Source organism: Amblyomma mixtum, chromosome 1 (assembly GCF_055824585.1).
Source record: "Amblyomma mixtum isolate Tamu chromosome 1, ASM5582458v1, whole genome shotgun sequence".
NCBI lineage: Eukaryota > Metazoa > Arthropoda > Arachnida > Ixodida > Ixodidae > Amblyomma > Amblyomma mixtum.
Window position 1 is genome coordinate 100,995,920 of NC_143012.1, and position 27,711 is coordinate 101,023,630.

Consider the following 27,711-nt stretch of genomic DNA (forward strand, 5'->3'; position numbering starts at 1 on the left):
GCCGGGTCGGTGTGGAGGGTGAGGCCCAGTGTGGACGCCAGGTCCGCCAGCATGCGTCCGCGCACTTCCTCCTTACGATAGCCCCATAGCTGACTAGGGGCGTTGAAGTCGCCCACAATCAGTAGGGGGTCGCGACCCGCCTCTTGAAGTGCACGGCTAAAGAGGTCCGCGAAGGTCACTCGCTTCACTTTCGGGGAGCAGTATACATTAAGTACGTGCAGGGGAGGATCCGATCGGCGAAGGAGAAGGATCCTTACCACAGCGTACGAGTACGCTATGTTGAGATCGAGGTCGATTTCGGTGGCTGTGTACGACTTGTGTACGAGGAGACACGACGAGGGGTCTCGCTGGAACGTCACGTAGTTAGTCAATTTTGCCGCCCCTCCTGGCTCCTGGAGGGCGACCACGGCGGGTAAAGCCTCGAAAGTTTCTAGGTAGAGGCGCAGGTTCGCGCGTTTCTGCCGAGACTTGAAGCCTCTACAATTCCACTGTGTTACGGGGGATTGGCCGCAGTCTTCGTCTTTCTCCCCGCCATGCCAGCTCAATGGTTTGGAATGAACAAAGGTGCGTCTAGTGAATACGATGTCTTCGTTCCCTCTCATCTTCCTCCCTTCCAGTTACGGCGAGGTTTAGGTGTCCACCGAGATATGAGAGACAGAGACATTTCCTTTCCTCAAAAACCAATTTACCGACGAGCAAGGCGGGTTTGTCCGCCTTTCAGATTGGTCCAAATTGTCGTGACGCCACCGCGAGCGAATTTTGACGGGTGTCCACCGAAATATGTGAGACAGTTACTGCGCAACTTCCTTTCCTCAAATACAATTTTCGACTAGTGTCTACTGAGATATGTGAGACAGTTAATGCGTAATTTCCTTTCCTCAAATACAATTTTCATTTCCTTCATTACGGCCCCTCTTTCTTCTTTCACTCACTCTTCCTCCCTTCCTGTACGGTGCAGCTCAGGTGTCCACCGAGATGACAGAGAATTACAGCCCCATTTTCTTTCCTCAAAAAGCGTTGCGTTCAAGGGGCAATGCATCGCGCCGACCGGGTGGTGGCGTTCCTTGCACTCCGTGGCAGCGCTACAACACTCTGTCGCGTTCCACTCCTAAAGGCGAAGCTTAAGCTTCATTAATTGCCAGTTAATGCACCAACAAAATGTGCAGTGAACAATCGCGTAGCAGAATGCAGCACTCAGGCTTTCGCCTTTCACCACTTTAGCCGCTAAAGTTCCTCATAATTTTTTTTGTTGTTGTTGTTGTTGCGAAAGCCGTCTCCGACAGCCAAAGCGAGCCCTCGGGTGGCCGCTGTAGTTAAGCTTACCTTGTTTCAATTGGTCGAAATGAAAAGGTGCCACAGTGCGCGAATATCAAACGTGGCCAATCGTACTTTGGCTAGCGACCATGCAACCAATTAAAGGGATCGTATATTGATGCTCCAAGTGGGACTGAGTTCAGTTCATTGTTTAATTAACCAATTAGCCTAATTAACTTTTCTATTCAGACCAGATAAATAAATAAAACTGAGTAGGAAATTGGTCGAGTTGGGAATCGAACCAGGGACTCCGGAGGGCGAGACGAGCACGCTAACCCCGCCGCCATCCCAGCTCGATGGTTTGGAATGAACAAAGGCGCGTCTAGTGAAAACGGTGTCTTCGTTCACTCCCATCTTCCTCCCTTCCCGTTACGGGGAGGTTTAGGTGTCCACCGAGGTATGCGACACAGATGCACTTCCTTTCCTCGAAAACCAATTTACCAACGAGCAAGGCGTAAAGCCGAACAGGCGATGGCGTTCTGGAGACTTCCTGGCAGCAATGCAAGACGCTGTCGCGATCCGCTCTTAGAGGCAAAGCTTAACATCTTAACCCCACATCAGTGACACAAGCAGCGACTCTAAGCTTGAGGCTTTCGCCTCACAGCACTTTAGGTGAGCAGAGTACCCCCCTGAATTTTTTTCTAGTCTGGCCACCGCTCGCGTGCTCCGCTTTACTTTTGGTGCGCCTGTACCTTGCCCTTAATATCTGAGAGCTCTTACATCGCACGACTCACCTCCGCCAACCCTTTTTCAAGACCCTGTGTGTCCTCGCGTTTCTGTTTCTGTGCAGTCCTGGCATTTCTAGCCGCTGAAATGACACAGGCTTTACACTTCTTTTTATCAGCCTTATCCCAGCCTTTATACGCTGATCTTTGTAATCCACAAACAGGACCCAAGGTGGTACCCATAGCTGCATTCCGAGCGTGCAGCAAACATACCATTGTCTGGAAGTGTCTCCTTACAGACGAGGCAGCTATTATTCTCTGACATCTTAGGCGAAGAGCGAAAGATACTAGCGCTTGAGATGAAGGCCAACAGTAGTGGTACTCACAAGTTCGCGGCACTTCAAGACGCGTCCGTCGTCTGGTAGCGGCTCATTCTAGGACAGACGTGGCAGCCACAACCACCAGCCCAACAAGTTCAAATATTCGTCCACAACCATTCGCTAGCACTAAGAACTGGCAAATAAACTCACGGCACACAACAGAAGCAGAGCACGCAAACACGGGAGCAACGGGAGATCACCAGGGGATTCTTTTCAGCCAGTTTCAGTGCGCGATAGAAAATTACAATGAAAGTAATACACGGCTTTTGTGGTGGGCAGCATACGTTGAGTACAATACATGTATTGACCGGTCGCGGCTCCTGAGAGGCCGAACCCTGACCATTGTGTATTCCTGCTCAGTCTCCAGGTCAAGATCGACCTGAATCGCGGTGTATGCTTTATGCACCAGGATGCAGGTCGAAAGGACCCCCTGAAACGAGCTAAACCCAGAGTATTTAGCATAATTACCGGGTGGTGGTGGTGATCTCTTTTATTACTCCCAAAAACAGGGGACCAGTCCAAGGACCGGTTGCGCTGGCTTAGAGGAGGTCGGTGGGGATCCCTTGGTATGTCGCGGCCTCCACCGCGCGCTGGATAAGCCGGCGTTGGTCTGCCGGCTCGGAAGTACGCAGGAGAGACTCTCGCGTCTCTGGGGTGTTTGAGTTGTTTGTGTTGTAATGTGTACAAGTCCACACCATGTGTATGAGAGTGGCTGGAGTTGAGCAGTGTTTGCACATGGGGTCTATCTGTTGCGGAAAGATCCTGCTGTATAAGAGGGGGTTTGGAAAACTGCCAGTTTGTAGTTTGTGCCATTGGACGGCCACGCGTCTTTCTAGATCACGGTGTGCGGAAGGATAGAGACATCTTTCGAGCCGGTAGTGCTGGAGTACGTCCGTGTAAGGGGTGAGTAGAGAAGAGCGTGAGATATTAGTGTCATAGGAAGCAGGGAGGCTGATCATACACTCTGCTTGGCAGCTGAGATCTTGGGCGAGAGTGTGCGCCTGGGCTTTTCCTCTGAGCGACGCGTGGGCTGGAGCCCAAAGAAATAAGCGAGAGTTGGAAGAGGGTGCAGTAGAAAGGAGAATGTGTAACGCCTGGCAAGAGATACGGCCAGCATCGTAGTTGCGGATAGCCTGTTGAGAATCACTGATGATGATTTTGGTATTAGGGGCAGCTAGCGCTAGCGCAATGGCAACCTCCTCTGCTGCGGTGACTGTTTCTGCATTGAGAATGCTCCAGGCTGTGTACCAGCTGCGGGGAGGGGCGAGAGCTACCGCCACCGTTGCTGGCTTCGAGGGATGGTAAGAGGCGTCCGTATACGTGACGTCCGGACGTCCGTTGAAGCGTTTCTCGAATGGACGTGCATGGTCGGCCCGTCTCTCGGCATGGTGTTCCCGGTGCATCCGTTTGGGAATGGGAGGGATGCGGAGATTTTGGTGGTATTCCGCGGTAAGTTCAGCATAACTTCGGGCCGCTCTCAGCGCGGAGATCCCAACTTGCTGCAGTACCGCTCGGCCAGCGTGTGAGCGAGATCCGCTCGTATTGGCAGTGAGGGTTGCTTCAATAAGTTCGCTCACGGTATTGCAGATTCCGAGAGCCATGAGCTTAAGCGTAGCTGTGGACATGGGAAGGCCCAAGGCCGTCTTGTACGCTTTTCGGAGTGACGCCTCTAGCCGTTCGCTTTCGGCACGAGTGAGACGTAGGTAGGGTGCAGAGTAGGTGATGCGGGAGCAGATGAAGGCTTGAACGAGGCGCAGGAGGTTGGAGTCTTGAATACCATGATGCATGTTGGAAACTCGCTTAAGGAGGCGTCCTATCTGTACCACCGACTGGTCGATGCGTTGGAGCATGGTGTTGTTGCTACCGTTGGCCTGTAGATGTAAGCCCAAGATCCTGATGTGATCTGTACGAGGGATCGGGTTGCCTTGCACCTGGAGGTTGATCACAGAATGTATCTTTAGAGGGAGTCGTCCCGGGGACGGGATGATTATATACTCTGACTTTGTCGCCGAGAAGGTGAGGCCAGTTGTCATGAGGTAATCTCCGATCCGTTTGATTGCGGTCTGGAGAGTCACTTCTATCTGGCCGTCACTGCCGTGCGTGATCGGAAGTGTGAGGTCGTCAGCATAAATGCTGTGGTGCAGGTGAGGGATGTCGGCGAGTAGCTTGAGCAGGCCTATTAGTGCAACGTTAAAAAGCATCGGCGAAAGCACAGAGCCCTGGGGCATGCCACGGTTTCCCGGAGAGATGATGGAAGGATCTCCCGTGCCGGCGTTTAGTTGTACTGTGCGGTCGGAGAGGAAATCTCAGACGTACGCATACGTGCGATGTCCGACACCGAGAGCCTGAAGTTGTTGAAGGATCGCTTCATGGAGGACGTTGTCCAATTCCTTGGCAACATCGAGGCCGACGATGACTTTCGTGTCTAGTGTACGTTTCATGACCACCTGATGATGGAGAAGAAGCATAATGTCCGTGGCCGCTAAATGAGGGCGGAAGCCGAACATTGTGCCTGGTAGTAGATGGTTCACCTCGAGGTATCTCAAGAGGCTGGTGTGGATAACGTGTTTCATTAGCATCCCAACGCAGGACGTGAGAGAGGTGGGGCGGAGGTTGGCCAAGGTTGGTGGTTGGCCCGGCTTGGGGATGAGGACTAGATTTGCGCATTACCACTCCTGAGGGATGGTACCGCTGGCCCAACATTCTTGAAGATAGTCGGTAAGAGCATGAATGGATGCGTTGTCTGGGTTCCTAAGCGTTTTATTTGAAATGCGGTCGGGGCCGGCAGCCGAAGACGTCTTGAGGCGATTGAGTTCTGCTCGGACCTCCGCAAGAGTGATTGGAGCGTCTAGGCCGGGATTGTCAGCGCCCTGATAGAATGGGATGTTGGTTGCTGGTTCGGGGCGGATGTAAGTATTTATAAGCTCCTGTTTGAGCTCGTCTGGCGTGCCAGGATACTGGTGGAAGATTCGCTGGAGCTGTTGGCGTGTTTGGAGTTTGCCTCTAGCTGTGTCAAGTAAATGTCGAAGGAGGTTCCACGTGTTACGAGCGTTTGGAGTCTTGTTCATCTGGTCACAAATGTTGTGCCAGCTCTGTCGAGCATAGTTCTCGATATTCGTGTGTGCGCGCGCCAGTCTACGTCGGATATCGCGGTCCCATTTCCGAGTGGCAAGTAGAGCTTCGAGCGACTTCTTGCGCTCCCACAGATGGACGTAGCAGCGGTCGCAATGTGGAACTGTGTCCTCTAACTCGACGGTTTGTGTGGCGTCGGCCACTTGTTTGACAATTTCGGTTGTCCACGGCTTGATGTCAGTAATAGTGGGAGGTTTGTCATGCTGTTTCCTGTGCATCCGGAAAGAGTACCAGTTAAACACCTGAGCCTTCCGCGTACAATGCCTGGTGGGCTCATGTATGACAATCTCGAACATAAAGTGATCACTCCCGAAATTTTCGTGAGTATGGCACCAAGTAGCTTTAACTGCGGATGTCGTGAAGGCAAGATCCGGAGTTGTATCTCGGTGTAGGCCCGTACCGTGTCTAGTGGGGTAGGAGACGTCCGTGATGAGGGTCAGCTGGTGCGTATGCCAGTCATTCCAAAGGCGTCGGCCTTTAGCCGAGTCATAGTGGTAGCCCCGAGCGCGGTGATGCGCGTTGAAGTTACCGAGGATGAGGAGGGGTTCTCCCTACGCTAGCTGCTGGGCTTTGAGGAAAAGAGGACTGAAAATATCCATATGGGCTCGGGAGGGCTATAGACATTAATTACAAACAGGCTGGTGCGACGCTTGCGCAAGGGCCGAGGTAATATTTCTAAGAAGACGTGTGGATTTTAGTTGTGTTGGAGGACAGTGAGATTACGTTTGATGAGAGTGGCAAATCGAGGTTTTACTCGTTCTGATAGGTATGTAGTGTAACCGGCAAGTTGTGTGTTTTTGTCGCATTTCTGGAGGCTACTGCAGAGCAAAAAGCGCCGGCATGTCACCGAGGCACTACAGGTATTGCTGGAGGTGTGACCGTTTTTTCCAGGCTCTGAAACCCCTGCCGTTTCATTGAATGATTTCGAATTGTTCTAATTTGTTAGCTTTCTTAGGAGGTTTGCTAGCCATATTGATGTTTTTATTATTACGGTGCTGGGTAGCCACTCGGTCCGGAGGCCGGCGCTGACCCAGCCAGGGGTTCCATCAAAGTCACGGCCATCGGGCCGGAACTGCCTCTCGGGGAGCTGTTTTATGTTTTAGCTGCGGGGGGTCGCAGCTGACGGTGTTTTTTATTCGGGAGCTCACCCAGGGTTGCAGCACCTTAAGGACAGAGTCAGTCACCTGGGCAGCAGTATCGGGAAGCATTTCAGCAAATGCTGACCTGAAAGGAAACGAAGACCACAATCATGATTTGGTTGGGGAGGGTTGCCATCCACTCTTCCAACTGCTAGGCTCGACACTCCAGGGCCTCGAAGCGACCATCGTGTTGGCGGTCCACCGCGAGACGCTAGTGAGGCAAGATGGTACTGAGGATCCGTCATCGCTATCCTCTGCCTCAGTGTTCTTCATGAGCTCAGACTGCCCGGCCTGCTTGGGTTTTAGCTTCTGAATTTTATGGGCGAGAATTTGGTTTTGGCGCCTGAGCACCTCTACCTTCCGCTGTAGGGTGGATTCGGTTTGGGAGGGAGGGGGGGGGGGCGTGGATCCAGACTAACCCATTCCAACTGTTCACCTGAGTTTGACCTTGTACCAGGGGAGGGAAATCCCCGGCTTGGATGCGGGCTTGGGTGCCGGAGCCTGCTTAGATCTGGCCTTGGGCGTCGGGGCCTTTTCAGGTCCCGGCGTCTGTTTCTGCTTGGAGCTGGGTGGGGGTCCCGGCTTGACGACCTTGCGGTACTTGCCCGCGCAGCCAGCCGCCCCGGTGGGATGGCTGCATCCTTAGAGTGGCAGCACAGGAGGCACAGATGTTCAGCTGGGCTGCCGTCAGGAGCAGCAGCAACCTGAGCCCCGCAGCGTTCACAGCGCCCAGGTTGCGGCCGCGGGCAGGCGTCGGCCTCATGCCCCACCTTGCCACTACGAGGGCAAGCAGGGATCATCTTCTTGTAGAAGCGGACGGGGAGACGCTTGTAACTATAGAGCACGGTCCGCGGCACCCTTGTCCCAACAAAGGGGATCACGGCAATCTGGGTTTTCCCCAGTTTGCGCACAGACACCACGTTGAGGTCCTTGCTAAGTTTTCGCTTCCCAGTTTCAAACGGTAATGACGCCCTTGCAGAAGTCTCTAGAGAGCTTAGGGTGGCCCCGGAATGGTAGCTTGCGGTCTCTGACCGGCAGCATGATATCCGGGAGCAGCTTCTCCGCAGCTTCGATAGATTGTAGCGTACACGCAATAACGTTTTGATCCCACACTGGTCATGCTGCTAGTCCCATACTTGCCACGTCCCTGAGTACGCTGCGAGTGGCAGCGCCGGCTTGACCAGGACCTAAGTTAGTCTTCAGGTCGATGGTGTCTCGCGGCTTGAGCATCACGATATCTTCTTTCCCGATGTGTAGCGGTTGCTGCGGCCGCCACATGGGCTTTTGCCATGTTGCACGGCTGCGCGCGGCGCGTGGCGCGTTCTCGCCCTGCGCATGAGCAGAGCGGCCCGCCACCCGTTGCTGGCTGGCGTGCGCGTTGGCATCCCTGGAGGCCTTCGTCTTCCGTACACGAACCATGTCTTGAAGATATTCGTCCTCGCTGGGAAGAGGCTCCTTTATTTGCGCAGTTTCCATCTTTACGACTCTTAGGGAGGTGGGATCGTAGCCGATGACTTGGCCTGGGGCTGCCATAGCCGGGGAATCCCCGAACGCAGCCGGCGCAGGCCTTGCCACCATTGAGCTTTGCGCCCCAAATGCATGGCTAAGTCTTCAAGGCGCTGAAAATTGCTCAAAATTCAGCGCACCTTGGCAAATGTGGTGTCCACTGATGCCGCTTTTGTTGCCGGAGACGATCGTGCCAAGCTTGCTTTAGGAAATAGTTAATGAAAGCGATCATTGGCAGCGATCACACAGCGATCGAACAGCGATCATTGGCAGAGCCGACGTGGCGTGCTACCGCTGCCGTTGCTAACCGCGGCTTCCGCCGCAACGTTGTCAACGCGTGGGCTCAAGACATCGCCCCCATCTGGAGGCCACACGAAGCCCACGCTCCTACCCTCGAATGGCAAATAAAGTTGTTTCTCTCTCTCCCTCTCTCTCTAACGTATGCCACAAAAGGGATCACCGTAAACTTTCTAGCGATTCGCTTCTGAAGTAACTTTTAAAGATTGGAAGGTTGAGCAAATTTTCGTGGTTGCGAGAGCGTTCAGTTACTTTCACGAGCCCTAATATTGATTGTAAACAGCACAGAGGAGGAAGCAGCATGATCCCTTACTAAAATTTCTCTAGACAGTCTATAGACTATCCATAGACTGCTGTCAATAAAAGCTATAGACTTGTTATGTACAAATTCTATAGACTGATATATGTACACTGCAGCTCCTATAGACAGTCTATAACAATCTATAGAATTATGGCCAAACACTTTTAGAAAACGTCTTTCTAAAGAGTCTAAGAATATGGATATCCAAAAACGAAAATTTATAGGAAGGCAACAGAGTCTATAAGAAGGTTATAGAAAGTCTATGATCCCTTTTATAGTATAATAAAAGGCGAGAACGATCATGAAAGAGGAGCAGAGAAGCTGAATCCTTTGTTTTTGTCCTCGTCTTTTCGCGCTCCCTCGTCCCGCCATGCGGTTGGACCAAAAAGTCCAAATTAAAATTCTAGTTACACACACACACATACTCTTTATTTCTCTAAAAGAGAAAAAGGCCTCTTTGCAAAAAATTACTTCAAAGTAGCTTGACTAGGCCGGGGCCCATTACAAGGCACCAGTGAGCATACAGAATTCAGACATAATAAAGCACAGGGTCAAGTTGGCTAAGCACTACAATTTCGAACTCAAAAGAGACGAAACATGTAAGGTTATTTTTACCAAAAAATCAAATTGAACATGACACAATATAACAGGCAAGAAGAACAATAAATGAAATCATAATCAGACGTCTAGAACAAACCGCAACTAAATAGTTCTGAGCGATAGACATGAGTACAAAATAAGATGTTCACTATAAGATAATAGAAATAGGGAGACGAAATTTTCTGTTTACAAGCAGATACAGTGAGGATGTTCAAGTTCGTCCTAATTCGTCGTAACTATCGCGTACCTAACTTATGTTACGTTGCGTTTCGCGTTTTTTTTTTTTCGTTTTGCCAAAAATATTGAAAGATATCAGAACGGCAGTGCGTCATGCGAATGTTTCGGGCGTGAAATTTTAGTTCTGACAAGGGCACTTTTCTAACGCGCAACCGTTTGTTAACGGTTTCTAGGCGGCACCCATTATAAATCATATGTGCTTGAGCAGCGCCTCAATTGGGTAGTTGAAGCCTACGGAGCAGATTACTGAAATATTCTGCTTCAGTCTCATATTGAGTGCTTATCGCCGAAACTTGCTCTAGTTCGACTACTCTGCAAGGTTGACTCAGCTGTCAGATAATAAATTATTGCCAAGCGCCTCACGTAGCTTTGCGGTATTGTTGCTCTGCGGGTGTGGGTTCCAAGCACGATGGGTTATAAATTATGCCTCTGGAAAGAATAGCCAAGGGTTCTGGCTCATGCGAAGCACCTGCTTCGGCACGGAGATTTGAATTACAGGGCATACAAAAAGGTACCAGATAGCCCTAATCTGTACACTTCTACGCATTGCTGCTGCTGAGAATTGCAATACCGCCAGTGCACATTTCCTACGCCCTTCTAAGTCTCCGCGCGAGAGATATTACAGCTCATCTTGCCGAGCATCTACACCGTAAGTGGGAGCGTGCAGAACCATTCGATGGCCTCATTAAACAGGGCTGGAATTTAAGGATATCTTTTTTTTCAGCTCCTCCATCAAGTAGCATATGTATGGTGGCGGTGATGCCCTGGAGAACAGCTACGTCTCTGGATAGCCGCGTTGTTTCTAAAGAAAAATGAAAAACATAATCCCTGTCCTAGTTATTACAAGGGAACGAGTGACGCGAGTTGGAACTATATCGAACTATATAATATCCTCATGCACCTCCTGCTAAGAAAACCACCAAGATATATTTATCCATGCATCAAAGTGTATTGCTGGGCGAGTTCTTGTCATTGATCCCTTGTCATTGCGCGCAAAGGCTTCATGTGCAAGCGAACCTTCCCTATCATTGTCTCGCTACGAGTTGGCATATCTTAATTCATGATAACAAATCCAGTGCTTTTGCTGTTGTTGTTGATTCTTCTTCCCTGTTTCCGCGAATCTGTCGGTCTAGTTGGTGGTCAGCGTTCGTGCGTGTCTTCTTCTTCGTCTCGTCTTTTTGCGTTGTCCTCTAAGATATTTATCACTGTTACTTTTCTAGTGTGCGGTGCCCTAACTGATAGTTTGTAACAAACCAAATTGCCTAGCGAGTCGTTGGACCCCTTTAGGCTTAAGCATATCTCTCATTCATGAAAATCTCCCCTGGTGTTACAACCATTCATAATGAAAGATGACCGTCTAATTTTATGGTACTGGTTTAGGACTCAGCTATTCCCCCTGTCAAATGCTTTGAAAAAAATTCAGGGAACACTGAAGTTCCGCCTTAAGGGCATGATGCTATAGCGTTAATGCCTCCGTTCAGTGGCCTCAGGTTCTCTTTGCATATCACTGCGCAGATACGGACACTGTCGGACAAGACACGCAATGCCTCCTTTTAACCAAATCGATCAAATGTGCATCAGTGTTTTCGCCCACTTGTCATAGGAGTGAGAGGCCTTTGTGGGGTTTTCTTGAAGAAACCCCGACACATTCCATTTCCTCACTGCGCGGTTTTTCTCAGAATTTCTATACACTCTATCCAGAAGACAGATGATAAAAGTTCTCATTGAGACGCTGTTTTCTGTGCAAATGTATTGGCAGCCTTACCTCTCCTTTCTAGACAACAGTGCATTAAAGCTGGTGCAACGGATGTGTATTAAATCGGCCGCAAAGACTTTCTTTTTTAAATTCACACGTCAACTATTGATCATTGCTTTGTGTTTTGTCGTGCTGCCATGTTTTTTTTTTTTTTTTGCGACATTCTACAATGGACTCTGAGACTGGATGTTGAGATTACGCCCTATACTATTAGATTTTGCCTACAATGAAAGGTTCTAAGGTTCCGTGTGATGTCTTAGTGCCCATAGGGCTGTATAGCCTCTGAAAGAGCCGCATGACAGATCGCCACGCTGAGCCGCCAGGTTCATCTAAGTCTCTTTTCGGAGAGCAGTGTTCTATGGTGCGAGGGGTATAAGCTGCACAAGATCGACCTCCTGCCTGGTTCCCTTTCCTCCTCGATGCATGCGTGTGTCTCCCGGAATTTCGATGTGCTGACAAAGTGAGGGCTGGATGCTGGCGTGGTTGTGTGTGACGGGTTGCGTGATGCGACCTGGTTAAGTCGGACATGAAGCCTGTCAATGTGGGCATGCTTCCACGCAATAAAGAAAAAAAAAGTGCCTCAGTGGCGTCGGGGCATCGTGCCTGACTCAGATGCGAGGGCAGGGGTTCGATTCCTACCTCAACCTCATTTTCTTTTCGGTGCAATTAATTTACTCTTACAGGTGATAATCACGTTCCAGAAATGTTGCCACCTGATATTAACAATTTATTCTGATATCTTAATCACCTTTCAAATCAGCCGCTCCACGTGTACCTTCTCGACCATCCCGCATTTTCTCTCACGGACGGCGGGAGACTTAATGTTCCCGCGTTAAAGTGTTTGCATGCCTAGATGTGTGCTGCAGCGAAAGCACTGCCTCTGGCAGACCATTGGTGTCCATCTGCTGATACAGGACAGAGGATCATCAACCCACCCCAGCCAGCACAGCAGCGATGACCACTTTCGGGCCACTAACAAATATTCCCGTCGGCGTCATGGAGCACCTAATCGATGTTCTGCAATGCCCCGGCTATCACGTCAAGTATCCGGTAAATAAATATTCGTGTTTATTTGAACGACTTCACCTCTATTTCTAGTATATATAAAAACCTTGCATGAAGGGTGGTGGAATGAGCATCTTCATCACAGAAGCACAAGTCATTTAAATCGCGGATAGCAATGAGTAATGCTCTTTTTTGCGTTGACCCGAGTGGGAATTCATAATCTGAAGAAACAGCCGATGACTAGAAGATAGCAGCAATCAAATCACTCTTTCAGGCTGCAGAAGTAATAAAATCTTGTCAAAAAGGAAACCAACTGTCAACATAGATAATACATATTCAGAAATAAAACCAATTTATTCTGGTGTCCCACAGGGAAGCATACTTGGGCCCCTACTTTTCAACATTTACCTTAATGATATTTTGAACATTAACCCAAATGTCAGGTTCATCATATATGCCGATGATACTAGCAATTTTTTCTCCGGAAGTAACATTCATGACCTGATACAAATGTGCAACACGACAATGATCACACTGGAAGGATGGTCCCAATCAAACTATATGCGCGTGAATGAAAAAAAGACTAAAGCTGTAATATTTCGACCAAGAAACAAACCGATCACCCACGCGATAGTATTAACTTTAACTCGAGAGAAATCGAAATTGTTGATCACTTCAAATGCCTAGGTGTAGTATTTTCTTCGCACGTGTTTTGGGAAGATCATGCAAAGCATGTTGTCCGGCAGTTAGCCAGGGTAACAGGCACGATTGGCTTCATTAGGTACATTCTTCCTAAATCAATTAAACTACTTCTATATAACACACTGTTCTGTGCCCACATGAACTACTGCCAGCTTGTATGGGGCACTGCAACGTATTCCTCATTACAAAAAATTCATGTTCTGCAAAAAAAGTTTCATCGCTATGTCTTTAATGCGGACTATGGAGCACCCAGCAAAGCGCTCTTTCGTGAAACTGGCATAATCGAAGTCTTTGATTTATATCAATATCGACTGAGTGTTCGTTTTAAACTAGAAACCAAAAATAACATGAGTCATATTCGATGTCTGGCAAATCTGAAAGAAAAGAAGCGAGCTACCCTTTTAGAGAGCCTGAAACCTGGTTGGTGCCTACACTACGCATAAATACTGGAGCAAAATGGTGGTTTGAGCTAGTTGGTACATCTTGAAAATTTCACCAGCGCTGCGACTAGGAACAAGAACAGAGAAGGAAGACAAGGACAAGCGCTACTAACAACTGAAAGTTTATTTGAAAAAAACACAGATTATATGCACACAACTGACAACCCAAAGCGCCTGCGCTTCCCGCAAAAAGCAGACAAAAGAAAGTTAAGAATCTAGATACAAAATTTCACACTCATGTAAGTGTACAGATGGTGTGCCAACGCACGTGTCGCTGTTCTTGTGAATGTGATAGGCTTCACACAACTCCCTAGTCAGCTGATCTGGACGTCTGAATTTAATCTTAGCCCTGTTAAGCAGTGGAAAGCATGCTTTTTTATTAGACACACCGGGTTTGTTTAGATGACAATCTCTGTAATGAAGGGACAGATTTGATGAAGGAGCACTATTCAAAGAGGTTCTATGCTGACGTAAGCGTGTATTTATGCATTTACCGGTTTGCCCAATGTAATTCTTGCCGCATTTAAAAGGTATGTCATATACCACTCCCTCTGCACATGGCACAAAGGGTGACTCATGATCCACCTGGAATGCATTTTTTCTTTTGCCTCCTATTTGCTTCTGTTCTCGGGCTCTTTTGTCAACAATAGCACGAACATTGCCTAGTTTATTAGGGATCGAAAACAGCACTTTAATCCCATATCTAGTGCCAACCTGCTTAAGGCTATGGGATAACTGAAGAAGATGAAGTCGTTTGGTAGACATGAAGCACAGGAAAATTCCGGCAATGATAGAACGAAGTATGCGGAAATACCCTACATTCATCCGTTATCCCATAGGCTTAAGCAGGTTGGCACTAGATATGGGGTTAAAGTCCTGTTTTCGGTCCCTAATAAACTAGGCAATGTTTGTGCTATTGTTGACAAAAGAGCCCGGGAACAGAAGCAAATAGGAGGGAAAAGAAAAAATGCATGCCAGGTGGATCATGAGTCACCCTTTGTGCCATGTGCAGAGGGAGTGGTATATGACATACCTTTTAAATGCGGCAAGAATTACATTGGGCAAACCGGTAAATGCATAAATACACGCTTACGTCAGCATAGAACCTCTTTGAACAGTGCTCCTTCATCAAATCTGTCCCTTCATTACAGAGATTGTCATCCAAACAAACCCGGTGTGTCTAATAAAAAAGCATGCTTTCCACTGCTTAACAGGGCTAAGATTAAATTCAGACATCCAGATCAGCTGACTAGGGAGTTGTGTGAAGCCTATCACATTCACAAGAACAGCGACACGTGCGTTAGCACACCATCTGTACACTTACATGAGTGTGAAATTTTGTATCTAGATTCTTAACTTTCTTTTGTCTGCTTTTTGTGGGAAGCGCAGGCGCTTTGGGTTGTCAGTTGTGTGCATATAATCTGTGTTTTTTTCAAATAAACTTTCAGTTGTTAGTAGCGCTTGTCCTTGTCTTCCTTCTCTGTTCTTGTTCCTAGTCGCAGCGCTGGTGAAAAATTGCATAAATACTGGTAAACAGCGCCTGCAATACAGACTTCCTTCTCTTCTAAACACATACAAATCTGCCAATTTCAACTTGTTTACCTGCACTCATCGTGAGCTGCGTTGCGTATACGTAGACTGTGTTACAAAATGATTTTTTTTAAAGCACTAAGTGGTGTTTTTTGTTTTCCTTAATTTGTATTGTTTGATTCATTGTGCTTTAACTTTAACAAAAGATGCTTAACTTATGCAACGATGTTTGGATGACCATGTAAATTGCACACATGTAAAACTAGAGGTAAGATTTTTCTTGGTGTTAATAATGTGTTTTTCTCTTAATTGTTTTTTTTTTGTTTTTTGTTATTTTTTTCTCATCGCCTGTCACTGCTGCCCGGTATAAGGGGGCTGCGGCTCAGTCAAGCTGTCTATGACAGCTTTTTCTGCATCTCCTCTGTCACTTTTTGAGGCAGAATTAACATGATTGAATTATTGATTGAAAAATGGCTGTGCAAATCCTTTAACAATCACCTTATTCCGTTAACCAGCAACCTACAAACGACTTGGCCATAAATCGTTCAAATTTATGAGCCATCTGGGTTCAGTTAACTTCCTTTACGATCATCGCCAACGTTTACGAACCTGCTACTCTCTGGAAACACAGTTGGCTGAATTTACGTTACATCCTTGACTTCATGGACAACGATGGCCTTCAAACTGAAGCTATATTTTTAGATTTTTTTCAAGACTTTCGAACGTGATCCGCGCCAACGCCTGCTCACAGAACTGTCCTCCCTTGTCATTCCTGATGACCTAATAAGATGAGTTAATCAATTTTTAAAGGGCGCATGTAATTCATCTCCAGTAATGTTTGGTTCTCATCTCTTAACACGTATTTAATGCGAAGGCGAGATAACCGCTGGTCCTCAAGGGTGGCGGAATGGATACCAAGAGAAGGCAAACGTAGCAGGAGACGGCAGAAAGATAGATAGATGGGCGGATGAAATTAAGAAGTTTGCGGGAATACGGTGGCCGCAACTAGCGAAGGACAGGGTTATTGGGAGAGACATGGTAGGAGCCTTTGCCCTGCAGTAGGCGTATTCAGGCTGATGATGATGACATCTCTATAGTCTTTAAGAAGAACGGGATGGTGTCTTGATCCAAAAGCTGTACAAAAACTTGACAGGCCCCAAGAGACGGTTGCATGAGAGCCGCGCGATATACCAAAGCGCGATACAACTCCAGTAACAAAAGAAGCCCTTTTACGAAGGGAATCAACAGGAGCACACTGATCAGAAAATCAGATGCGACGAAAAGTGTAGGCCAAACATTTTATAGTGGGCAACAACCTCTACTTCGCATCCAGAACTAAGTGTTAATTAGTTTCACCAATTTTTTAGTATGAAGAGTGATAGCTTTTTACTGGAATTTGAAGTCCACTAAACTTCGACTACGTAGATAGCTTAGCTGGAGCCTGATAGCAATTTATTAATAAACTGTGAACATTAGCGCTAGAAATAACAAGAGTACTGTCGTGAGGATATATCTCAAATTCTACTGCATGATCGGTATATACAAAACTAATGAGTGTATAATTAATAGCGGACCGAGCACGCTGCCTTGGGGTGCACCATTTTTTATATGTAAATGGAATTAGCTGTCGTTTTTGACGAAACCTCTCTGAAAGCTATTGCTAACGTAAGGCCTCAACAAGGCTAGACGTGTAGAAAGAACTCCGAAACATTGTATTTCTGGCTAGAAAAATGCTGTGGCTCAAGCAGTCAAAAGCCTTTCGGAAATCAATGACAGCAAGCGAGAAAAAGTTACTGTCAGTGTTCGATAAAATAGCGTTAGTCAAGCATATCTGTCGGCCTGTCCGTGTCATAATGTTTTCTTTGTCAAGAAAAGTTTATTATGCCAGAGGTAACTTTTTCCAGCGCCTCAGAAAAAACAGGCGGTGAAATCAGGGGTAGTATAGTTGGCAAGTCCCAGTTATCACCCAAAAAATTATGGAAACCCTAGTACATTCCATTTAGTCCTTAAAGACGCCCATCTCCAATATTAAATTAAATATGTAAGAAAATGCGGCAATAATTAGGGGCGATAAACATTTTACAGGCATGATTTGGGCGTTTTCAATATCCAACTACTTATTGTTTCGGAGCAACATAAGAGAGTTGCAAATCTGAGGCTCCTCAGTTGGTGGAAGGCAGATATTTTTTATTCTACTACTGAACTGTCACGTTGCGTCTCGGGAATAGTGTGTGGAATAGTACTATTTAGAAAAGTATTATTAATGTAATCAACGAGAGTTCTGCCACTCCTTTAAAAGCCTTCGTGTGTTATAGTACATGGAAAAGAACTACTGATTGTACGTCCCAAAATAGTGTTGATTGCTTTCCATGCACACTATTTTGGGACGTACTTCTCTGCTTTCAATGTCGATGGCTCAGTGATTAAGACGGTCGTCTACCGAGCTGGAGTACCCAGATTCGAACCCAACCGCGGCCGCCGCGTTTCGATGGAGGCTGAACGCAAAAGGCGCCCGTGTGCTCTGCGATGTCAGCGCACGTTGGAGATCCTCATGTGATCGAAATTATTACGGAAACTTCCACTACGGCACCTCTTTCTCTCTTTCTTCGTTCACTTCCACCTTCTTCCCTTCCCTTACGGCGCGGTTCAGGTGTCCACCGAGATATGTGAGACTGTAATGCTGAATGATCTCGCGTTAGTCATTCCGGCGTAGGAGTTAGCATCCAATGCTCGGACCTAACACCTTTATCGAGCTTTATCGTGGGCAGCCTCGTTGCTTGAGTTTGACGAGTGAGCCGGTACCAAGACCAATTCCATGTCTTTCCTGTCTTTGCGGTAATTCTTGAGAATTCCCAAGGAGATGGGAGACACACAGGACGGGCGCTGTCCTGTGTATCTTCTGTGTATCTGTGTATCTTTTCGTGTTCCTTCTGTCCTCGTTCCGTAGCGCTGTTGTGAATCTGTTTATTAAGCATGAACCAACTAGCCCACACCAGAATCCTCTTAGATGGGAGATATTCTGCCCTTGGCAAAATTTCCAGTGGCTGCTTTTGAGAATTGCTGACAATCGCTTCCCCTCGCGGGTTTGTCAGCGCCAAGGCAACTGCCGCTTCTTCGGCTACTTCTGAAGAGTTTGTGCGTACAGTCACGCTTGCTACGAGTTGGCCTTCTTCGGTCGCCACGGCTATCGCGTACGCTTTCTCGGGTGTTAGGTAAGCGGCAGCGTTTAAGTAGACATTCTACGGTCGGCCCTCGAGTTTCTTGGCTAGAGCTTGCGCTTTGGCCTTGCGTCTGCCTTCGTGGTATATGGGGTGCGTGTTTTTCGGTAATGGTTTTACCGTTATTGCCTTTCTGACAATTGGGAGAGGATTTGTAGGAGTCGGAGTTGAGCAGTTACGTGTTTATTCCGAGCTTTTCTAGTCAAAAGAGCTACTACTGGGGCTAGTTGGAAATACATACTTGAAGGAATTAGTGAGCGCTTCGTCCTGTGTGTTAGTCCTTTTTTCGTGGTTTTTAGCGCTCACCAATTCCTTCAAGAGCTTTTCTAGGATCACTCTAGCTGCACTGGTGCGAGCGAGCCTGAGCTCTTGCATATGTATGGGCCAAAGTCAACTCGTCTAGCGTGTTGTGTAGGCCGAGTTGCAGTAACTTGTCGGTGGAGGTGTTGATGAGGAGACCTATGGCTGCCTTGTAGGCCTGCATGATGAGTCCTTCAATTTATATTTGGTCCCCCGACACCCCATGTAAATGGGATCCGAGATTGTCCCGCCGAGCGATATTTCTGACGTGATCTTGTCCAGAAACGATCTTATGTAGATGAAAGTTCTGGATCCGGTATTTAGCCTCGATAGGCTAGTCAGGATGGCCGCATGTGACACGTTGCAAAAGGCCTTGATTATGTCTTGATTAAACAGCCCTCGTGTTTTTGTTTTTGGAGATCAGTTCTTCGCTAAGCTGGAGCGTCACGTCCTGCGTGGACAAGCGGGCTCTAAAGAAAAGCATGGAGGAGAGTAGGTGGTTATTATCCTCTGCGTATCCTTGCAGTATGTTTAGAACTACGTGTACCATGAATTTCCTTAAGCAAGATGTGAGGGAGGTGGGTCTTAGGTTTTCGGCTTTTAGCTGCCGGCTGGTTTAGGTATAAATATGATCCTGGCGTGTTTCCATTCTTGGGGGAATTCACCCTATTGTCAATGCTTGTTGATTAGGTCAGTTAGGACCGTCACTGACGTAAGGTATAGATTTCTCCGCATCTTGTTGGTGACTCTGCCGGGTGCCGCGGCTGATGTTGTCTTGAGTTGGACCATGGCCTGCCATACTGCCATACTGCTCAATTCTTGGTCTAATTTTGGGTTCGGCTCTCCCCTGCGCCAGAGAAGTGGGTTGGGGGATTGCGTGGTGTTTATATATCTATCCCTGAGTCTTCTGCAGTTGCGCATCTTCATCTTGTTTGCACAATTTGAGCGAGTCTATTGCACCGAGCCGTTTTGGTCTGTGTGGGGTCGAGTAAGTGTCGTAGGAGGAGCCATGTGTTTTTCTTACCCAGATGCCGTTCATGCTGTCGCATACCTGGCATCACCGTCCTCGTTTGGACTCGAATGAGTACGCTTCTATTTCCCTTTCTATCTCTTTCATCTTTTTTCTGAGGGTGTAATTGTGTTTTTGTTTTTTACAGTTTCCACCGAGTTCAGTTCAGTTCAGTTTATTACCTTAAAGTTCCCCGTAGCGGGCTTTACATAAGGTGTGGGCTTTACACAAAGGAAAAGATCTCGTGACACGTAATCATTTATCAAAATGACCATTTAAAAGCTGTAAAAGCTGCAAGCGGTAAGTTCAGGCTGGCTTCCACTTATGTTTCAGTGTTTGGTCGGTCATGTGTTGCGAGGTTGTCGCCTCTGTTTCCTCTGTGGTGCCTGCTACGTCTTGGTTGATTTGGTTTATCGGTGTTTAACGTCCCAAAGCGACTCAGGCTATGAGAGACGCCGTAGTGGAGGACTCCGGAAAATTCGACCACCTGGGGTTCTTTTACGTGCACTGACATCGCACTGAGATCTCACGGGCCTCTGGAATTTCGCCTCTAAAGAAATTCAACCACCGCGGCCGAGATCAAACCCGCGTCTTTCGGGTCAGCAGCCGGCACCATAACCACTGTGCCACCACGGCGGCTCCTGCTACGTCTTCCTTCAGGGCGCAGGTCCACTCGTTCAGCTTTCCGATTTCTTTGGGAGCGGTTTTGTCCCAAGACTGAATGGAAGCTGTCCCAATCCGCAAGTCTTGTTTTTAAAGTGTAATGTTTATACGGGACCATTGCGAAGATCATTTTCACTATGCAATGGTCGCTTCCTAACGTGAGGGCCATATTTTTCCATGTGACTGAGTTAACGTCTCTACTCAGGGCAAGATCCGGAGCCGTGTCCATGTATACGCTGTTGCCTATCATAGTGGGCGCTTTCCCTGCGCCGTTCCCTTTATGTGCGCTCTCCGTTATCCCAGGGCCAGGTGACACGCTTTGAAATCGCCTACCACTATACCCCCCCCCCCCCCCCCCCCCCGGCCTATCACCTCGGTATACAACCCGAGGACAGTCAAACCGCTGCCGCACGTCACTTCAGGTCATTCGAAGCTCGTTAAGAATGAAATCGCTAAGCCCTGCATAAGATCGGCCAGTTGAGTCTTGTCACCATGTGGCAAAAGCAGATATCGGTGATCGGGTCTCGCGGGTGTTAACCGCTGGCTGTCCGCATTATGTCAGTTCCTGGGCTTGCGAGAAGAGTTTAGTGTTCAGGGAGGCTTAACGTCCCAAAGTGACTCAGGCTATGAGGGACGCCGTAGTAGAGGGTTCCGAGTAATTTGGACCTTCTGGAGTTCTTAACGTTCACTGACATCGCCCAGTACACGGGCCCCTAGAATTTCGCTTCCATCGAAACGCAACCGCCTCAGCCGGGATCGAACTCACGTCTTTCGCGCCAGCAGCCGAGCACCATAACCAGTGAGCCACTGCTGCGGCTTGCTTGCAAGAAGTTGACTAGAATGATCAAAAATGTCAGCAGAGAAACCAAGCATGCTCCTTAATACAGGAAGTGGAGGAAACTTGCAGTTCTTCCTTATATTCATCGCACTACTGAGGGGCTTAAGTAAGTGGATGCACGTTGCGACGCTGACATTTTGTTCTCTGCGCTGAACAAGCTCCACAGAATAAATCGCTCGGTAGAAAAGAAGCCACCGAAAAAGAAAACGCGAGCACGCGAAAAAAATGTTTGAAAAAAATATCTCTGAAGCCCTTGGTCGCCTGTAAGCGAAACGTGGTTATAAGATCACTGTGTGAAGCGGTTCTGTGCACGCCGGTCAAACTGGCCGTTGCGTCAATACGCGCCCCAGAGAACACCGCAGAGCTTTAAAAAGGGCATAGGCGCTCATCTTGCATGCTATGTGCGTAATCACCGGGCAAGAGATAAAATATGTGACGCCACCTGGAGGTAACGCCTGTAATCTTTGCACATCAGGATCAGAACACTCGGGAGAAACAGAAGCCTACCATATTGCCAATATACGAGGTCTGTTGGAAGTGTATCCGACCTTTGGCCGAAGAAAAAAAACTGGCATAACCGGAGCGTTGGAAGCCTAATAACCTTCAAAGTAGTCTCCTTGGGACTCACACACTTCTCCCAGCGGTGCTGCCATTGCTGGAAGTATTCCGAAAAGGCCTCTTTCGGAATGGAGTTTAGCTCAGCTGTCGTTGTAGCCATAATGTCCTCTCTTGATGAAATCGCGCTCCTTTCAATGTCCTCTTGACTTTAGGAAACAGCCAGAAGTCGCAGGGGGCCATATCAGGAGAGTAAGGAGTCTGTTGAACGTCAGGAGTCTGGTTTTTTACCCAAAAAGTCTGAATAAAGTGCGAGGAATGTGCAGGAGCATTGTCGTGATGGATGCGCCAATTTCCTGTTGACCGCAACTCCGATCTCTTGCGCCACACAGCACCACGTAGGCGACGAATGACGTCCCTATAGTACTCTTTGGTCATTGTTTGACCCTGTAGGGTGCGTACTCGTGGTGTGCCACACAGAGGGAGTCAAAGAAAGCTGTCAGCATCACTTTGACATTGCTGCGCACTTGGCGGGCTTTCTTTGGTCTCGGTGACATAAAATGCTTCCACTGTGACGACTGGGATTTGGTTTCCGGGTCGTACCCGTACACCCAAGACTCGTCACCAGTGATTATGGTGTTTATGAAGTCGGGGTCACTGTTTGTGGAATGTAGCATGTCCTGCGAGACTTCAACACGAAGCTGCTTTTGCTCCGTCGTGAGCAGCTTCGGCACGAATTTCACCGCAACTCTCTCCATGGCCAAATCTTCGGGGATAATGGAATGTGCAGAAAAATTGCTGATGTCCACCTCTTCCACAATTTCTCGGATAGTCACACGACGGTCCCGCATCACCACAGTGTTCACTTCGGCAATGATCTGGTCATTTCGGCATGTTTATGGCCGACCGGAGAGTGGCTCGCTCTCCGCCGATGTGCGGCCATCTTTAACCCAATTGTACCACTGTTTAATTTGTGTGCTGCTCATAGCATCTTCACCGAAAGCCGCACTGAATATTACGAACAGTTTCCACTTGGTTGTCATCCCGTTTCTGGCAAAATTTGATGCAGTAGCGCTGCTCCTGTCGCTCCACCATTTTCCTTGTAATGAAAAACCGACGAATTTTTGTTACTGTTGTTTCTTCGTTTTTCTTTATGTTGTTTTTTCTTGTCCCGTATTTATACGAACGTTAGAAAAATTCAGGGGGCACTTTGACTGTCTAAAGTGGGTAGAGGCGCAAGCGTTTTCCGCACCACCTTCGCTGTTTCTGTGGCACTGGTGGCGTCACATGTAATTGAGTACTAATTACTAAGTGATGACAAATCACTAATTAATGGTTAATTACTGATTAATGCCTGAATACTAATTAACTGCTAATTAATGACGCTTAAGCTTCGCCTTTAGGAGTGGAACGCGACAGCGCGTTGTAGCCGTGCCAGGGAGTCCACGGAACGCCACCACCCGTTCGGCACGATGCCTTGCCCTTTGAACGCAATGCTTTTTGAGGAAAGGAAATGGCGCAGTAATTCTCTGTCATCTCGGTGGACACCTGAACCGCACCGTAGAGGAAGGGAGGAAGTGGGAGTGAAAGAAGATAGATAAAGAGGAGCCGTAATGAAGAAAATGAAAATTGTATTTGAGGAAAGGAAATTACTCAGTAACTGTGTCACAAAATTCAGGGGGCACTTTTTTCACCTAAAGTGTGGTCACTGATGTGTGGTTAAGATGTTAAGCTTCGCCCCTAAGAGTGGAACGCGACAGCGTCTTGCAACGCTGCCAAGGAGTCCATAGTACGCCATCGCTCATTCGGTTCTACGCCTCGCTCGTCGGTAAATTGGTTTTTGAGGAAAGGAAATGTAGCTGTCTCTCATTTGTCGGTGGACACCTAAACCTCGCCGGAAGTGAATGGAGGAGGATGAGAGTGATTGAAGACACCGTATTCACTAGACGCGCCTTTGTTCATTCCAAACCATCGAGCTGGCATGGCGGAGTGGATAGCATGCTCGTCTCTCACGCCGAAGACCGGGGTTCGATTCCTGAGCTCGACCAATTTCTTAATCGCTTTTATTTATTTATATGGCCTGACTAGAAAGGCTAATTAGGCTAATTGGATAATTAAGCAATTAACTAAGCTCAGTCCCACTTACTTGGAGCATCACTATACGATCCCTTCAATTGGTTGCATGGTTACTAGCCAAAGTACAATTGGCCCCGTTTGAAATTCGCGCACTGTGACGTCACGACCGTTTCCACCAATTGAAAAGCGTGACATTTTCTGTCGACAACTGCTGCTTACAACGATGAGACATTAAAGGCTTCCGCCTTAATAAAGGCCTTTGTTCTTAGTAAGCGCTTTTAGTGCATGCTTTCCTCACGCGTCTCGTCTTTTTTGCGCTGTGCTATTAATCAAAATTAACATATACCAACATGCTCAACTTTTCGCCCTGCTTTAAATTTGGCGCGGTTTTTTTGTTTTACTGATATGTTACGTCAACGTCTAGTGCCGCCTTTTTTACCTTCGCCCATGTTTCTGTTACCTCTGGCAGTATGGTCGCACGCTCGCCGGTCCCATGAGCGGCAGGCTTAAGCCGCCTCTGTACACAGGCCTGACGCTCCGAGTTTTCTTCTACGCTCCGGTGCTGTGAGTATGCGTTTCACTGACAAATCCGCCTATTAAGCTTTCCTTGCTTTAGGAGCGCACACCCTACTTTTCATAAGCATTAAAGAGTGTAAGGGTTCGGTAGCGTTCGCGGGGGTCATCGGAACGCGGCTGGGTGTGCTCACAGCGAAGCGTCTCCTTTCTTGGAACGCGGCCGCTCGCGAACGCGCCGGCAGGTATACGGGTGTTCCCCCACCCGCGGTACTGATTCGCACACGTGCTGGCACGGATGTATATTTGTGTTTTTGTTTTATTTTGTGGTGGAGAGAGCGCTCTACCTTACGGAAGCTGGAGGGCTGGCCATGCCCTGGATGAACCAACCATGTTAAGAGCGCCACATGATTGGAAGTTACCGAATGTGGGCCGGGCCTTTAGGGCTTTAAAACTGGGCCCCGGAGCCGTAAGCGGGGTTCTGCGCTAAGGTCAGATGCAACGCATCTTCGGCAACGCCGAGTATAGGGGCCTCCCCTAGTATTAGCCAGATCCACCTTTTTGTCGTTTGTCTTGTGCCGTTAATTTGTCTCGAGTGTCTAAACTTCTGTACGCTGTAAATATCTGTACATAAACCTCAGTGATTGCCTTTCGTTATCCCTGCGTGTCAACACATCTTGAGACCGTCTCTGACGGGCACCCCTGGTGCGAAGAGCTTCAGTCTTCGAGTTGAAACCAACCCGTCTCTGGCGGGGCACCGCTGGTGCAATAAGGAAGACGGAAGAACCTGTGTGAAACTTTACTGGCGCAGTCGACAGGATCCTGCGGCCATCGGAAGACGGCGCAGGAAGAAGACAAGGCAGGGAGAAAGGTGACGACAAGGCGACAGGTCAGCGTTCGTGAACGGACCTGCGGAGACACGGCGGCAAGGACGCAAGGACCACGGCAGGTGTCCAGCGACGCGGGACTGCGTCCGGTCAAGGAGGCAGCGCGTCGAGAACTCGACAGTCACCGGCGGGTCGCAGCAAGGCGACAGCAGCGGGCACAACCAGCGGCGTCCGACTGCTCATCGCAGCGTGCGGTGAAAGTGGAGGTGGACTCCGACGCCAAGGAGCTGGCAATGCGGATCGACGCATCGAAACCGTGAGTTTCCTTGGTCGCATTGTTCACGTCCCTGTGTTCGAGTCGATAGGACATCTGAGGGGTACGGAAGGCGGTATGGAGAGCTATCCAAGCCGGCCCTCACTTGATGTGAAGTACCGAGTTGAATTAGCGAAGGCGCGTTTAGCGTACTTTCAGGCCGAACTTGCGAAAGTGAATAGAGGAAAGGCGCCGCTGTGCGAGGAGAAAGCACAGGATGTTAAGTGTGTCTTGGATGAATTAGAAGCAAAGCGCCAGCAGCTAGCGCTGGAGCTCGCTGAGCTCAAGGCGTCTAGGAAAGCCAGTGAATCAGCCAGGGAGAACTGCTCCGATTCCCGAGTGGTGAGGCCGCCTGTGCTGGAAGACAAAGACTTATGCTGCTCAAGCACAGGTGGAGGAAAGAGCAGTCAGGTCGCTGTAGGTAATCAGCCGATATGCGCGGACGCCTCTTTGTTGGGAAATGCCGCAGAGAGCGAAAACGAGATTTCTGAAGGAATCACAGCTTCGCCACCGCGGGCGGCTAGCAAAGAACAGAAGCAGCCCAATTCTGATGATCCAGGCCCAATTGAGACCAAGGTGTCCGATAACAAACAGGACAACGGTCAAATTCCTGCAGGCTCGGTGACGGAGGTTGTGACCTCCGACACGTCAAAAGAGCGAACGAAAAATAGCCAGGAAGAAGTAAAAAGAGAGCCAGCTTTCCGCGAAACTGGAATCTCTGGTGGAAAAAGTATCGGGATGGAACGCAGCGCCGTCCAGTGGTCGAACGCACCCGATGTGCGTCCGATCAGGTCATCTGATGACAGGGAAATGTGTGGCGACTTGCCACAAGACAAATTCAGGCCGAATGACTGTGAGGGGGCTCATGCAGCCCCAGAGTTAAACAATGCTACGGAGCCGGCAAGCTCCTATAAAGTAGGGAGCGGCAATTTAAATGTTTGCCCTTGCAGAAACAGTACGCACCGTGCTACAGGTCGCAACATCAAATGTAGCAAGACTGACCGTACTGATATATTTGGACGGCCCAGGGGCTATGCTCCTTGTGCAGCACGCGGTTCGTGCTGGCGCGCCGGAGAGAGCGGGCCCTCAGGTGCGTCGTGTGGTCATGGGTTTGGACCCATTGAGAACCAGGACGTGTTTGATCCTGGAGGGCACCAGCTGTTGAGTTTTTGCCCCGCTGTGGCATCGGCCTAATGGGCATAGTGGCCATTGGTGTTGATCGTGTCTATTGAGACGTGTGGTGGCTCGAACTCACACAGGGACGCTCGGTGCGACTAAGGAGGCTCACGTGGCCCGTATCAGTGCTGCTGTGAACGCTCCAGTCGCGAGTGTCTGTGTGCTATTTCGCGAGCAGGACGACGGCTTGCATGCAGGCGAACTGGGTGCAACGCACCAACTTGGACGCTGTGTTACGGCGCACGGCAGGCATGCCACTGTGTGTATTTAAGTGTGCATTTTGCGTGATGTTGTGTTGGTGCCCGTGTGCATTTTGTTGTTTTTGGTTTTGTTCGTGCCAGTGTTTGTGTAGCTGCGGTATGTCACCCACAGGGTGGTTTTGTGACCCGTACCGATCCCTTTGTTAGAATTCTAAAAGTGGCATTTGAGCCCTTTGTAGAATCTTGGGAAGGGCGTGTAAGGGTTCGGTAGCGTTCGCGGGGGTCATCGGAACGCGGCTGGGTGTGCTCACAGCGAAGCGTCTCCTTTCTTGGAACGCGGCCGCTCGCGAACGCGCCGGCAGGTATACGGGTGTTCCCCCACCCGCGGTACTGATTCGCACACGTGCTGGCACGGATGTATATTTGTGTTTTTGTTTTATTTTGTGGTGGAGAGAGCGCTCTACCTTACGGAAGCTGGAGGGCTGGCCATGCCCTGGATGAACCAACCATGTTAAGAGCGCCACATGATTGGAAGTTACCGAATGTGGGCCGGGCCTTTAGGGCTTTAAAACTGGGCCCCGGAGCCGTAAGCGGGGTTCTGCGCTAAGGTCAGATGCAACGCATCTTCGGCAACGCCGAGTAGGGGCCTCCCCTAGTATTAGCCAGTTCCGCCCTTTTTGTCGTTTGTCTTGTGCCGTTAATTTGTCTCAAGTGTCTTAACTTGTATCTATTGTACATATTTGTATATAAATCTCCAGTCATTGCCTTTTTCATCCCTGCGGCTCTATTCATCGAGAGACCGTCTCTGACGGGGCACCGCTGGTGCGAAGAGCTTCAGTCTTCGAGTTGAAACCAACCCGTCTCTGGCGGGGCACCGCTGGTGCAATAAGGAAGACGGAAGAACCTGTGTGAAACTTTACTAAGAGTATCGTGTACACCATAAAACTACATGGAATTGCAAACGAACGAAATGCACAAATGCGTATCATTCCGTACGAAACAAGAGGGCAAGTGTTTTT

The 27,711-nt window shown here is 48.7% G+C and overlaps 1 protein-coding gene across 1 annotated transcript in view; it reads left to right on the forward strand.

Annotated features, from left to right (window-relative positions):
- The first annotated feature begins 19,070 nt into the window (after positions 1 to 19,070).
- The window catches only part of LOC149367335 (uncharacterized), an 89,161-nt gene continuing 80,520 nt past the window's right edge, over positions 19,071 to 27,711 (forward strand). Inside the window, exons 1-2 of the mRNA XM_089573689.1 lie at positions 19,071 to 19,100; positions 24,088 to 24,227. Coding sequence (XP_089429815.1) covers positions 19,071 to 19,100; positions 24,088 to 24,227 — 170 coding nt within the window. The remainder of the gene's footprint in view (positions 19,101 to 24,087; positions 24,228 to 27,711) is intronic.